Consider the following 13487-nt stretch of genomic DNA (forward strand, 5'->3'; position numbering starts at 1 on the left):
CCGCCGTGCACCCCGCACTGAGGTAATAAGGTGCCAATACAACAGCTATATACATAGCCACACTTCAGTCTATAGTAAAAACACTCTATTCGGATCCGCGGTTACTAAGATGGAGTGACCGTTCTAGCCGAATTTCGGCTACATTTGACAGAATATTTGCATACAAAAATGAGGTAGGCCTATACAGAAAATCAGCAAAAGTTTTTTCGGCAGAACTATGAAGATGAAGGAAAATGAAAAAGATAAGAGAAATATAGCACATTTGGTTTGAAAAACCTTCATTTTTAGAAAGATCCCTGAAACAAACCCTTGCACGATATATATATAGGCCTACTGGGTGATTTGGCAGACTTTCGAAGTGGATTTAGCAGAATTTTATATGGTATTACGCTCATCCTGCCATGTACGACGGTTAGTCGTGTACCCACTGGTGATACTCCTACCATTTTGAGCATGCGGAACTCAGGGGTACCTGGTCATTCCTGTCTTTGATTTTCTGATCATTTTGAAAACATTCATTGTGACAAATTTCCGGGCAATGACAGATCCAACACTCACGGAAATTCACAGGAATCCCAACAAGTAAGTGATCCGCCTATATGGGCAAAATTATACATGGTTATATGTAGCGGATCAAAAGATAGAATGCTTTCGCTTGTATTTACCTGAGGGAAGCATGTGGCGTTGTATACAACGCAAAGTTGACTTCACGGGTCTAGGCGAGGGGGCGAATCGGCTAGGGGTGAGTCGTGCAGCCAGGGGGCAAGCTTGTAAGGGGTGAGTCTGTCAGGGGGCGAGTCGGTCAGGGGCGAGTCGGTAAGAGGCGGGCGGCAAGGGGCGAGTTGACGTGCAATCATTACATGCATTAAGTACCAAACTAGTTAAGCGCTTGCTTGATCTGGAAACCCTTTGGTTTGCTTACCTTTTATCCTGTCAAAATTCAAGTTCTTCTTGCACCGGCTAAAGTAACAAAATTAACATGCCTAACCTCATTCACCAAAGTCTTTGTCTTTTTCTTAAAATACTTGCTGCTGTTTTCAAAATTTGATAAGTTAATCCTCAGTCTGCAGAGAATGTCAATTTCCCTAATTGTCCTCGGCAAAATTGTCCCACTTCTTTCATGTCTTTTGGTCTCGCCAATTAATTAATTTGTGCACTAGCTAACCTATGCGTTGCACGTTGCTAGGCGAATATGGACACTGGTAGTCTGTTATGAGAAATTTAGCCTTCTAATGCGCGTAAGCTACCGATTACCAGGGGGAGGGAGTTATAATGTTGACCTGTTAAAAGAGGGCGCTCGTCACAATATATGCACGCGCTTTCAAGTTGTGCAGCATGCATAATGTACAAACACAATTTAGTTTTTTCTTTATTTTACTTTTTGATAATTTCTTCAATATGAGAATGGGACCGGGGGCACGAAACCACTTCATTTAATATACAATAAGCCATGTTAACATTGACGACAATTGCCCGAGTTTCTTCGGTTAGTTCATCCATAGAGCGATATCAGGACAATTATGATAATTAGAACTTATTCCTGTTTCTTTGTTTTGGGGTTGTTTGTGGGATTATTGGGGTGTTTGTTATGTTTGTTTTGTATGATGATGTACGTGTTGGATTATTTTGAGAGCCCAAATTGTTGTTTCTACAGATTCTATTTATTTATTTTATCTTAAATCTACCACTTAACAGTATATTAATTGACAATCATCATGATCTTGAGAATGATTGTCTGTCGCCTCGCTTTCTCTGTCGCACTGAAAAATTGCCTGGGTTGATTTAAACAAAGAAAGGGTGAAAACTGGAACTACCCAAACTTGGGTTGTTCTATAACCAATTGTTTGGGTTATAATTTCTGCTAAATTCAACCAAAACTTGTGGTCATATAAGACCAAATTTAATTTTGTCTTGTATGACTACACATTTGGGTTGAATTTAACATAAATTATAACCCAAACAATTGGTTATAGAACAACCCAAGTTTGGGTAGTTCCAATTTTCACCCCATCTTTGGTAAAATCAACCCAGGCAATTGTTTCAGTGCGTGTGAGAGTTCTAAACGACAATACGGTGGGCGAGGCTCGTGGATCTAACTATATAGGCCTATAGCACGTGGAAGAGCTATGATGTCTTCGTGACGAACAACATCCATCGCATCTTCATCCGACTTATTCAAGATGCACAAGTGGTTGTCTTCCATCTTCCCTCATTCTGTTCAATTCCTCCGGACACTGCCTGTCAGTGAGAACTCTTCCCTCCAACCTTCAATACACAATCCACCTCCTCCGACAAGACTTCACACAATCTTTACCGCCTTCTGAATCTCACACGGCCCAGTATACTGACTGGCATGCCGAAGCCATCTCTCCTACACGCAACATACGTGGAAAGAGAAGGGGATGTTCAATTCCGTCTTCTTCACAACCTTTCTGCCCAACCGTACCTATGCTCTCAACCACATCAATCCCGATATTATATCCCAAGTGTGTGGATGGTGTGAAGACATTAGGGGCATGGCACCACTACTCATCTGTTCATCGAGTGCCCCGCATCCAACCGGCTCTTATACCTCCTGTCTACCCTTCTCATGTGACTCTTCCCCGATCTCCATCAAGATTTCGAAATTTTCTGGTGTTTGATTCCGCATGGCATCTCGAATTTATTTATGATACTCCCGACATTCGTTTCCGGATTCTCTCCTTGTGTGTGGAAACATCGTATAAGAGCAAAATTCTCGTACAGACTTCCACTACTCTCTATTTTCGCACAACTTCTCGCTCTTCAAACAAAATGGGATCATTCTAACACTCTGTTTACTTTTGTTAATGACCGAGTTGGTTGGCTTATTTGATTGCTTTTAGTTCAAAATGGATCCAATGATATTTGTAGTCAATATATACTTTTCTCGCCCATTGTTGCTATCGTCTATCTTCGTCATCAGGCAGCTGGAGACATGGTGTCACCACTACATCCAGTCGGGGATGGCGATGAGTCGATGACTCAACAAACCGTGAGACCTTGTTTTCCTTTAATTGATGTTCTCTTGACTTATAAGCAAGTTCTTTAACTTATAAGCAAGTTCTTTAATGTTAAGTTATTGTTATCTGTCTTTTGAACCATTATGACCTTATTTTTTTATGTTTGTTCCTTGTGTATGTAATTTAAGTTTTAATCCACTTGAACCATGTTTCTTTTGAAATGAATGTGTTTTTCTGATTTCGTTTGAAATACAGGTTCAATTGAAAAGTGATGAAGTGTTTGTTGGGGTGTTGGGTTGTTTGTTGGGGTATTTGGCTTTTTTTGTTGGGGTGTTTGTTTGTTGGGGTGTTTGCTTGTTTGTTTGAGGGGAGTGTTTTTTTTTTTTTAGATGAATAGTTTTGTTCCAAGACAGGATTTGGATTTTATTCCCCTTATACAGCCGGTCCTTGACAAGGTAGAGGTCGCTATCAACAAGTGATCAAATCCCGTCTTATATTGGTACCGCTACCCAGGAAATGGAGTACATGTACACCTAATGTGTGCGCCGGAGGTATTAGTCGGAATTCCCTGGGTAGCGCTGCCAATATTGCCAAGACTGGATTTAATTCATATGTTGTTAAACCCACCGCGCCGTGGCAAGGCCGCGTTTGCTATATAGGGGAATGCAAATTCAAATTGGACCTGAAGACTACAACATAAAAGGTGAACGGATTTCAGTATCACCCTAACTTGAATCGTGCCCTTCGGACGGCGTCTGGTTGATTCCTGTTTCGATCCCTCCACTATAGCGCTCATTAATTTATGTGTATATTTTAATAACTGTATTTTGTAATTTTTTATTTTAAATATTACTTAATTAATTTGTTTAAAGTGTTAATTTATTTTATTTTTAAAAATATTTTTGTACAGTTTTTCTTTTAACTGAGGAGGCCACCCTGTTTAAAAACAGACTAAATGAAAGCTATAGCCGTTGGTCCTGTAGCTACGTAAACAGCAGGTGCCGTGATTTCGGCACACAATCTTCGATGACAATAGTTATAGTGTACAGAATGACAGCATTCAATTCCATGCGTACATGATTGTGAATATTTGTTTTAAAGGATCTTTTCTATTAATAGTAAACTTTGCCTAGATACCAGACATAATGCACCCATTCGTTCAATTTGGTTTTCTCTATGTTTATTATAGCTTATTAAAAATTCCCCTCTGCGGATTGCGCAATCGTGGGATGTAAAATAAGTAAGGGAAATCCCCTTTCGCGGCATAGCTCTATCCAATCACGGACCATGTAAACGGTCCGTGGTCCAATCAGGGACTAGGCTGCACTACATGTGACTTGTGAGTCTAGAAAATTCTGATGACGAGGAGCTGAAAGGGTATAAAAGGCAAGTACGGATCGGGCAATCGGCCCGGTAGATCCATGCTTTATGCATGGTTCTACTTCTATCGCTATCTGAAATCGTAGATAAAAATAAGAAGTGAGGTAAGTCCAGGGTTGTGGAATTGGATTTTTTTATTTAAAAATGAACAAAATAACATCAGTACTATTAAATAGTAATGACCATGACTAATGTAGTTTTGGTTGGTTTTATATTCAATTGCATGTTATGCAGACTGCAAAGATGATGCTTGCTGCTTTACTGAGTTTGTTCATCATGATCGGTGTAGATTGTCGACCGATCGTTACCGTCAGGAAACCCCGCGGAGCCCCGCCGGAAAGTCGAGCAGCGTACAACAGCACAAGTAAGGTTTTTTAGATTTTAGATGTAAAAAGAAGAAAAAAGTTGGTCGCTGCTTTCTTTTCACAATCTTTCGATCTTTCGATCTGTTTCTTGCTCTCAGTCTCAGTCAACATACTATGTTGTAGTCGAGGACTTTTTTCCGAGTACCGAGCCGTATACTGCCGAGTAGGCCTACTTAGGTTACTGAGTACAAGTACGAGTACTTCCGAGTACAAGGACAGGTCTCCGAGTACGAGAACTTGTACTTCCGAGTATGAGTACGAGTACTTATTCCAAGTACGAGTATCCATTTCCGAATACAGTCATACTGCATGTGGTTCATTGAGCGTAATTGGCCCAGGCCCAGTCAGACCATAGAGCTATGATCAGACCGATATATAGACCCACTCAAGGCTACTGTTAAATGTGTGGAAAGATTATCTGGCCATGACTATTTTTTGTCTTCAGTGACCTATCAGAAAGTGATAATAGGCCTATGTCCTAAAAAGTCAAAATTAGCCGGGAAATATTGAAGTTATTAGTTTACTAAGAAAACACTTAAAACAAATTTCTGACCAGTCTCATAGGGTTTGTGCACAGGGTGACAAGTGATGGCCGGATATGGGAATCTTTCCAAATGTGTTTGTCCGGACGTGCACAGAGGAAAATCAGGAAAGTTTGATTTCTCCGCAAGCCAATCAACCATTTCAAACTGCAAGCATCGATAAAATAAGGTTATATAAGTCAAGCTATACCAATTTTATTTTTTTTCGAGTAGGCCTACTGCTATTCAAGTTCAAGTAGGAGTTTGATGATCGAGTACAATTTCGACATATCCAGTACGAGTACTTTGCTACCTTAGTACGAGTACTGTCATTTCCAGTACGAGTACTTTGACATTCGAGTACGAGTACGAGTACTGTAAAAAAAAAAAGTACTCGAGTATACTAGTGCGAGTACCGATTAATATGAGTACTCATCATCATCTAGTGGTCACAACCGAGATCTTGTTCACAACGCCATGCCAGGTGTCTTTATCCCTCATTATGCACGGAAGGTCTTCAATTTCACATTGGGTGTCTCTGCCAATCACATCAATGTAGTTGAAAGGTCTTCGTCCTCTATTGAGTACTACAACACTGTCATTGATGTCCAAGGTCATGATGGTGTCATCAGGTGGTTATTGCATAGCCCGACTGCCTCTGGCCGTACACTATCGCAAGCTCTGTAGCACGGCACAAGTGATGTAGCAATTTTGCTACCTCAGATTTTAGCCCCCCAAACTTTTGTTAAGCCCCCCCCCCCCCAAAAAAAATCCACCAAAAGTTAAAGGTAAATGGTTCGGGATGATAACTTGAGTTAGAAATTGGATTTTAGTGTCCAACTTTGGTAGGGGGTTGCCCTTGGAAGTGGGCAAGTTTGGATTGGTTTTGAGGTCAAAGGTCAAGGTCACCGTGGTGAGTTAAATGTAAGTAGTTTCCGGATGATAACTTGAGTTAGAAATGAGATTTTGGTGTCTAACTGTGGTAGGGGGTTGCCCTTGGGAGTAGGCAAGTTGTGATAATTGGTTTTGGGGTCAAAAGGTCAAGGTCACTGTGGTGAGTTAAAGGTAAATGGCAACCTCGTCTCTAGGGTATCGAGCAGTACGTGCCCATCCCTACCTGCTCTCTCACCCTGGTATTGGATCATTTGCATGTGCAAGATTTTTGAACACATATGCAAATGAGGAATAGTCTGGTGCCTGCCTGTGCGTTACATTGGCGTTTGTTTTTGTATGCGGTGTTTGGGGTAAAAACGGAATCAATTCGTCGCAGCGCTGGCATGGCGTGAGTCACGAAAACACGATTTTCTTAAACTAAACTGTTACGATCTTATCGAGACAACATGCAGTTAGCACATTTCATATTAGTATTAACAAATGGAAAGGAAAAGACTATTTTCGAGAAAGCGTGGATGAATGATCGCAAAAACACGTACTGCACGTTGTGAATAACAACACCAAGTACACGATATGAATCCATTACTAGCCAATAGCGGTATTGAATCAAGATACAGGAAGAAAGTTTCCTATCCAGGGCTTACTATTGGAAACAAGGCTGGAAATAAAGTGAGCAATGGGGACAATGTTGGGTAAATGGTTTCCGGATGATAACTTAAGTTAGAAATCACATTTTGCTGTCTAACTTCGGTAGGAAGTTGCCCCTTGGGTACAGGCAAGTTGGGATTGGTTTAGAGTCAAACGGTCAAAGGTCAAGGTCACCGTGGTGAGTTATAGGTAAATGGTTTTCGCATGATAACTTGAGTTAGAAATGTGATTTGGGTTTCTAACTTTAGAAAGGGATTGCCCTTGGGTACAGGCAAGTTGGGATTGGTTTGGGGGTCAAAAGGTCAAAGGTCACCAGTGGTGAGTTAAATGTTAATGGTTTCCGTATGATATCTTGACTCCCGCTGAGGGGTTTAAACAGCATCGCTGTTATTTTTTTAATTGTTTGTTGATTTTTGGACCAAAAAGTTTTGATGTGTTTTTAATAATAATAATAAATAATAATAGTTGCTATTTATAAAGCGTACGTATCCACCAGGACTGGTGCTCAAGGCGCTACATCGTTATTACCCCTGCTCATTGGGCCCATGAAACATTCCAAATACCATCTCAGCTCCCTGGGGAGTATACAGCTCGATGCAGCCTGTTAGGCGCAAGGAAGCTAAATCAACCACAATAACCATCTCTGCCCTCACAGGTACCCATTTACTCCTGGGTGGAGAGAAGCAATGAGTGACAAAGTGCCTTGCCCAAGGGCACACGCACCATGACCCAGGCAGGACTCGAACCTACAACCTGCAGAATTACCCGCAGACCACAAATCCAATGCCCTTAACCACGAGGCCACAGCACTCCACAGCACTCCTTTTTTTACCAAAAAGGTCTTCGGCTCGGGTAAATATCAGCATCCAGACTCCAACCGGTCTTCAACAGTGTGTTTAATTGGCCAAGCACACATTTATTCCCTTATTCAAATATTCGGGACAGCCCTGATCTATAGAAATTGTTAAAATTGGGGTGTATTATGAATGTATGGCCTGACACTTTTGTTCAATTTTGTTCTGATTTTATGCATCTTTTCAGAGGACTACAACCTAATCTGCCAGGAACATTACAAATCGCCAGATTGGGTGTGGGAGCCCGTGCAGGAAGTGTGTATCCCATGTCGCCTTTGCGAAGGTTCACAGGAGGCATATTGCCAAGCATGCAGTAGTAAGTTCCAATGTATTATTTCCTCTGCTTTTCTTTCGGTCACGGTAACCTTGTTGCCCAATTTGAAAGTCTCCCCCAATATATTTGTTCTTGTACCTAGGAAAAACAGGTGTCAACTTAATTACTGATGAATCTGTTTGCTGATTTCAGGGGCCACAACAACCCAGGTTACTACGGAAGCTGCAACCACCAAGGACCTGGCAGCAAGCTCCACCAAACCTCCTGAAGACTTTGATCCTTCCACCCATCCTCCTGTAACAGCAGGGCGCAAGACACTAGGTATGCATCAACCATGTCAGCTAATGGCTTAAAATGGCATTATCAAGCAGTGAAAATGAAGGAGTTTCAGTGAGCTAGGTAGCACAGTATCTCTTTTATTGTGTGGTTCTTTCAAGTCTTATTTAATAGAAGTTTACCGAATACACAGGTTCAAAAGTTTTTCTATGTTTTTTTTTCCCAAGCTCAATATCTGACACAAGCCTTAAATTCAACTGCTCTAAGGAATCAGTATACTGATTTCACTGTTTTCTAATACAAATTCATATGTTTCAATTTGTCAACATTCAGGAGTTGATCCCATTGTCATTGGTGTTCCCATCGGGATTGGTGTGGTGATTGTCATCATGATCATGACTGTCTCCTTGTATTGTTTCATCCAGAAAAGAAACAAGCGAGGTAAATTCTTTGATTCAAAAATAGGTATCTTATCAGAATAAGCATTTCCTGTAGAAAAGTAATGGAAAGAATAGTTAAGCAAACGTGGCGCTAAAGATGCATTCCCGTGCCGCTTATTTTGAGTTTCACCTAGAAAAACAGATTTTTTTCTAATTGTTATTTTTCCTAGCAATATAAAAGTTATTCACTTTTGAATGCGACATTGAACAAAAAAAATCCATTGATGTTTAGTTTTTGAATTATTTCATAACAAAATAAGAATCATTGGCTGCCAGACAAAAATTTGGTTCTTGCAGCGGCGGGTCATTTTGCCCAAAATAATAGCCCTTTTAGGAGGGTTGCAGACACCCATTAGCGGAATAAAGGTTTTTTTGTTAAAACATAACATATTAATGGGAATATTGTCAAGAGAAAATTATCCATTTTTTTGAAGAGCAAGGGGTATGCAACTTTAAAACATCTCATTGAAATTAAGTAACAGGACTTTCACCCAAAGTTAACTGGGGGAGGATGATGCACGTTGGCATGTGTGGTGGTATGTCTACATGTTTCCATGTGACACATCACAAAAATGCACCTTTCCAAAAGTGCCCCTAAAAAGTGCTTCAATTAAACTACAAGTAAACCTTATAAAATCCCCATCATTTAAAATTTATTTACAGGAAATGCCCCAGTTGAAGAAGAAGGCGGTGGAGGAGAAATAGAGGGAGGTGAGACACTGCCGTTAAGATCGCATGTCCCTCAACAAGACCATGAACCAGTCCCAGAATGCAATCCACATGAACCCCAACGTCATACTCCTCCCAGCGAGTCAAGTCTCCTTGGGATTGAGATGGTTTGTGTGTAAGAGTTGGGCTCAGTCTGCAGTTAGACTTTAACACTTATACAGGGTGAGTCAAAAATGGCGGAACCCAAAACCCAAAACTATATTTCATATTAAAAAAAAATATGTAGCACCAAAAATAATGACTGGAAAGCCAATTTCATAAGCTACTTTTAGATAAAAAGAAATACTGAAATTGCTCAATCCGTTCAAAGAATATCACAATTTAAACGCAATGACACTTAAACCTGTCTCTTCCAAAAAAAAAGAGCAATTTATTGTGTGTTTTAACTGTTTGGAACAACAAAGAAAATGACACAGAAAACTTCTTTCAACAACTGTCAACAACAACAGCTTTCCAGTCATGATTATTTTTGGTGCTACATATTTTTTTTTAACATGAAATACAATTTTTGGGGTTTGGGCTCCGCTTTTTTTGACTCACCCTGTATCAAGATGAAGTACTATGTTCAGACTTGATTAAGTGGTTGCAATTTTATAGTTCTTCTAAATGCAGGTTTGCAAGGGCAAATAAAAAAACATATGTATTTGCTAGTGCTGTCAGCAAAGTATGGTGATAATATAAGCATGGAATTCCATATTTACAAGAGCTATGAAATTGACCCCTATCATAGCTCCGACGCCTCGTTGGTCCGACAAATTAAACGCTTCGTTTTTCCGCCGTCGGGCTTATGAGGGCGTCGGACTTATGAGGCGTCGGACCTATGAGGCGGAATAAATAAATGTTATGCCTCATAAGTCTGACGCCTCACAAGTCTGAAATTTCGGACTTAGGAGGCGTCGGACCTATTAGGCGTCGGACTTATGATACGACCCCACTTGAAACAGCATCAGTCTGGTTTCTGACCCCTAAATTCAATGTCATTACATAGTGGGGTACTGTGGTCCAATGGTTACAGTGTTCGGCTCATGTGCTGTGGTACATGGGTTTGAATCGTGACTGTGGGAACATGGTGCTTGTGCTCATGAGCAAGGCACTTTACCATTATTGCTTCGTCCTTCGGATGGGACGTGAAGCCGTAGGTCCCGTGTGTTGTGTAATGCACGTTAAAGAACCCAGTAACACTTATCGCTAAGAGAAGGGGTTTGCCCCGGTGTTTCTGGCAGTGGCTGCACTATATGCCGCAGCACCTTGTAAACCCTTATAAGGTGCTACATAATGGGTCTCATATTTTCTCATAAACTTTATTTACCTTTCTTTGATAATAGACATAATTTCCAGTGCCTTCAGTACCTAATTGTTGTGCGCTATACAGGTATCACAAGTCCTAAGTTCCCCCAACATTATTCTTAATTAATGAAATAGAAATGCACGATTTCAACAATATCCCAAATGCAAATGACAGAGGGCACTCTTCTGCCCATCTTGTGAGAAAATGATAGAAATCCAATCACGCATACCAACACAAAGCTCATTTGAATAAAAAAGTGCCAATAAAAAAAAGTTGCAGTAAATAGCATTGCTCCAATGTACTGGTTTGAGTGATCCTGCAAGGCAGGGTAGACTTTCATTAATTAATAACTTTACCTTACAAAAGTTTCCTTGTTTAAAAGGATGTTTAACTAAACAAGACACAATCTTGGTAATCTAACAGATAATTGCAGAACTTTTAATGCAAAGACGACAAAGAAAATGCAAATGAAATGTAACATTTTTGAAATTTCCCATGTAAAACCAAGAGTCTCTACTTGAAAGAGGAAGAACAAGAAAACCAATTTCAAAAATGTTACATTTAATTTGCATTTTCTTTGTCGTCTTTGCATTAAAAGGTCTGCAATTATCTGTTAGATTACCAAGATTGCGTCTTGTTTTAGTTAAACATCGTTTTAAACAAGGAAACATTTGTAAAGTAAAGTTATTAATTAATGAAAGTCTACCCTGCCTTGCAGGATCACTCAAACCAGTACATTGGAGCAATGCTATTTACTGCAACTTTTTTTATTGGCACCTTTTTCATTCAAATGAGCTTCGTGTTGGTATGCGTGATTGAATTTCTATCATTTTCTCACAAGTTGGGCAGAAGAGTGCCCTCTGTCATTTGCATTTGGGATATTGTTGAAATAGAAATACTCTCTGGGGTTATAATGAGTCATGTCGCGTGCTATGTTTATGTAGATCCATGATTTGGAACATAATAAGCAGCGTTGCGCTCACCTTGTCATACAGAGATATAGAAATACTCTCTGGGGTTATAATGAGTCATGTCGCGTGCTATGTTTATGTAGATCCATGAATTGGAACATAATAAGCAGCGTTGCGCTCACCTTGTCATACAGAGATATAGAAATACTCTCTGGGGTTATAATGAGTCATGTCGCGTGCTATGTTTATGTAGATCCATGATTTGGAACATAATAAGCAGCGTTGCGCTCACCTTGTCATACAGAGATATAGAAATACTCTCTGGGGTTATAATGAGTCATGTCGCGTGCTAGTTTATGTAGATCCATGATTTGGAACATAATATGCAGCGTTGCGCTCACCTTGTCATACAGAGATATAGAAATACTCTCTGGGGTTATAATGAGTCATGTCGCGTGCTATGTTTATGTAGATCCATGAATTGGAACATAATAAGCAGCGTTGCGCTCACCCCGTCATACAGAGATATAGAAATACTCTCTGGGGTTATAATGAGTCATGTCGCGTGCTATGTTTATGTAGATCCATGATTTGGAACATAATATGCAGCGTTGCGCTCACCTTGTCATACAGAGATATAGAAATACTCTCTGGGGTTATAATGAGTCATGTCGCGTGCTATGTTTATGTAGATCCATGATTTGGAACATAATAAGCAGCGTTGCGCTCACCCCGTCATACAGAGATATAGAAATACTCTCTGGGGTTATAATGAGTCATGTCGCGTGCTATGTTTATGTAGATCCATGATTTGGAACATAATAAGCAGCGTTGCGCTCACCTTGTCATACAGAGATATAGAAATACTCTCTGGGGTTATAATGAGTCATGTCGCGTGCTATGTTTATGTAGATCCATGATTTGGAACATAATAAGCAGCGTTGCGCTCACCCCGTCATACAGAGATATAGAAATACTCTCTGGGGTTATAATGAGTCATGTCGCGTGCTATGTTTATGTAGATCCATGATTTGGAACATAATATGCAGCGTTGCGCTCACCCCGTCATACAGAGATATAGAAATACTCTCTGGGGTTATAATGAGTCATGTCGCGTGCTATGTTTATGTAGATCCATGATTTGGAACGTAATAAGCAGCGTTGCGCTCACCTTGTCATACAGAGATATAGAAATACTCTCTGGGGTTATAATGAGTCATGTCGCGTGCTATGTTTATGTAGATCCATGAATTGGAACATAATAAGCAGCGTTGCGCTCACCTTGTCATACAGAGATATAGAAATACTCTCTGGGGTTATAATGAGTCATGTCACGTGCTATGTTTATGTAGATCCATGATTTGGAACATAATAAGCAGCGTTGCGCTCACCTTGTCATACAGAGATATAGAAATACTCTCTGGGGTTATAATGAGTCATGTCGCGTGCTATGTTTATGTAGATCCATGATTTGGAACATAATAAGCAGCGTTGTGCTCACCTTGTCATACAGAGATATAGAAATACTCTCTGGGGTTATAATGAGTCATGTCGCGTGCTATGTTTATGTAGATCCATGATTTGGAACATAATATGCAGCGTTGCGCTCACCCCGTCATACAGAGATATAGAAATACTCTCTGGGGTTATAATGAGTCATGTCGCGTGCTAGTTTATGTAGATCCATGATTTGGAACATAATAAGCAGCGTTGCGCTCACCCCGTCATACAGAGATATAGAAATACTCTCTGGGGTTATAATGAGTCATGTCGCGTGCTATGTTTATGTAGATCCATGATTTGGAACATAATATGCAGCGTTGCGCTCACCCCGTCATACAGAGATATAGAAATACTCTCTGGGGTTATAATGAGTCATGTCGCGTGCTATGTTTATGTAGATCCATGATTTGGAACATAATAAGC

General features: G+C 40.3%; 2 protein-coding genes across 6 annotated transcripts in view; one reads left to right on the forward strand and one right to left on the reverse strand.

Annotated features, from left to right (window-relative positions):
- LOC119722901 (dynein heavy chain 1, axonemal-like) overlaps window positions 1-1207 on the reverse strand; it is a 40059-nt gene extending 38852 nt beyond the window's left edge. For 4 of the 5 annotated variants that reach the window (XM_038193303.1, XM_038193301.1, XM_038193302.1 and 1 more), the window contains exon 1: window positions 923-1207. The gene's annotated coding sequence lies outside the window, so the exon portion shown is untranslated. The remainder of the gene's footprint in view (window positions 1-922) is intronic. The other variant, XM_038193300.1, reaches the window with a different exon arrangement.
- A 3129-nt stretch (window positions 1208-4336) lies between these two features.
- On the forward strand, window positions 4337-9544 carry LOC119722904. Its single transcript, XM_038193306.1, has 6 exons — window positions 4337-4465; window positions 4596-4725; window positions 7831-7959; window positions 8110-8238; window positions 8527-8634; window positions 9297-9544. Exons 2-6 carry the CDS (start codon window positions 4605-4607, stop codon window positions 9479-9481), a joined length of 672 nt encoding a protein of 223 aa, XP_038049234.1. The 5' UTR covers window positions 4337-4465; window positions 4596-4604; the 3' UTR covers window positions 9482-9544.
- The last annotated feature ends 3943 nt before the right edge of the window (window positions 9545-13487 follow it).

The sequence above is a fragment of the Patiria miniata genome, unplaced genomic scaffold (assembly GCF_015706575.1).
Source record: "Patiria miniata isolate m_02_andy unplaced genomic scaffold, ASM1570657v1 HiC_scaffold_16, whole genome shotgun sequence".
NCBI lineage: Eukaryota > Metazoa > Echinodermata > Asteroidea > Valvatida > Asterinidae > Patiria > Patiria miniata.

Bases quoted from the DNA above. Each gene is read 5' to 3' on its own strand.
- LOC119722904 (XM_038193306.1), top strand. From the start codon at position 4,605: ATGATGCTTGCTGCTTTACTGAGTTTGTTCATCATGATCGGTGTAGAT. The intron at 4,726-7,830 runs GTAAGGTTTTTT...GCATCTTTTCAG, and splicing joins AGCAGCGTACAACAGCACAA to AGGACTACAACCTAATCTGC. The intron at 8,239-8,526 runs GTATGCATCAAC...GTCAACATTCAG, and splicing joins AGCAGGGCGCAAGACACTAG to GAGTTGATCCCATTGTCATT.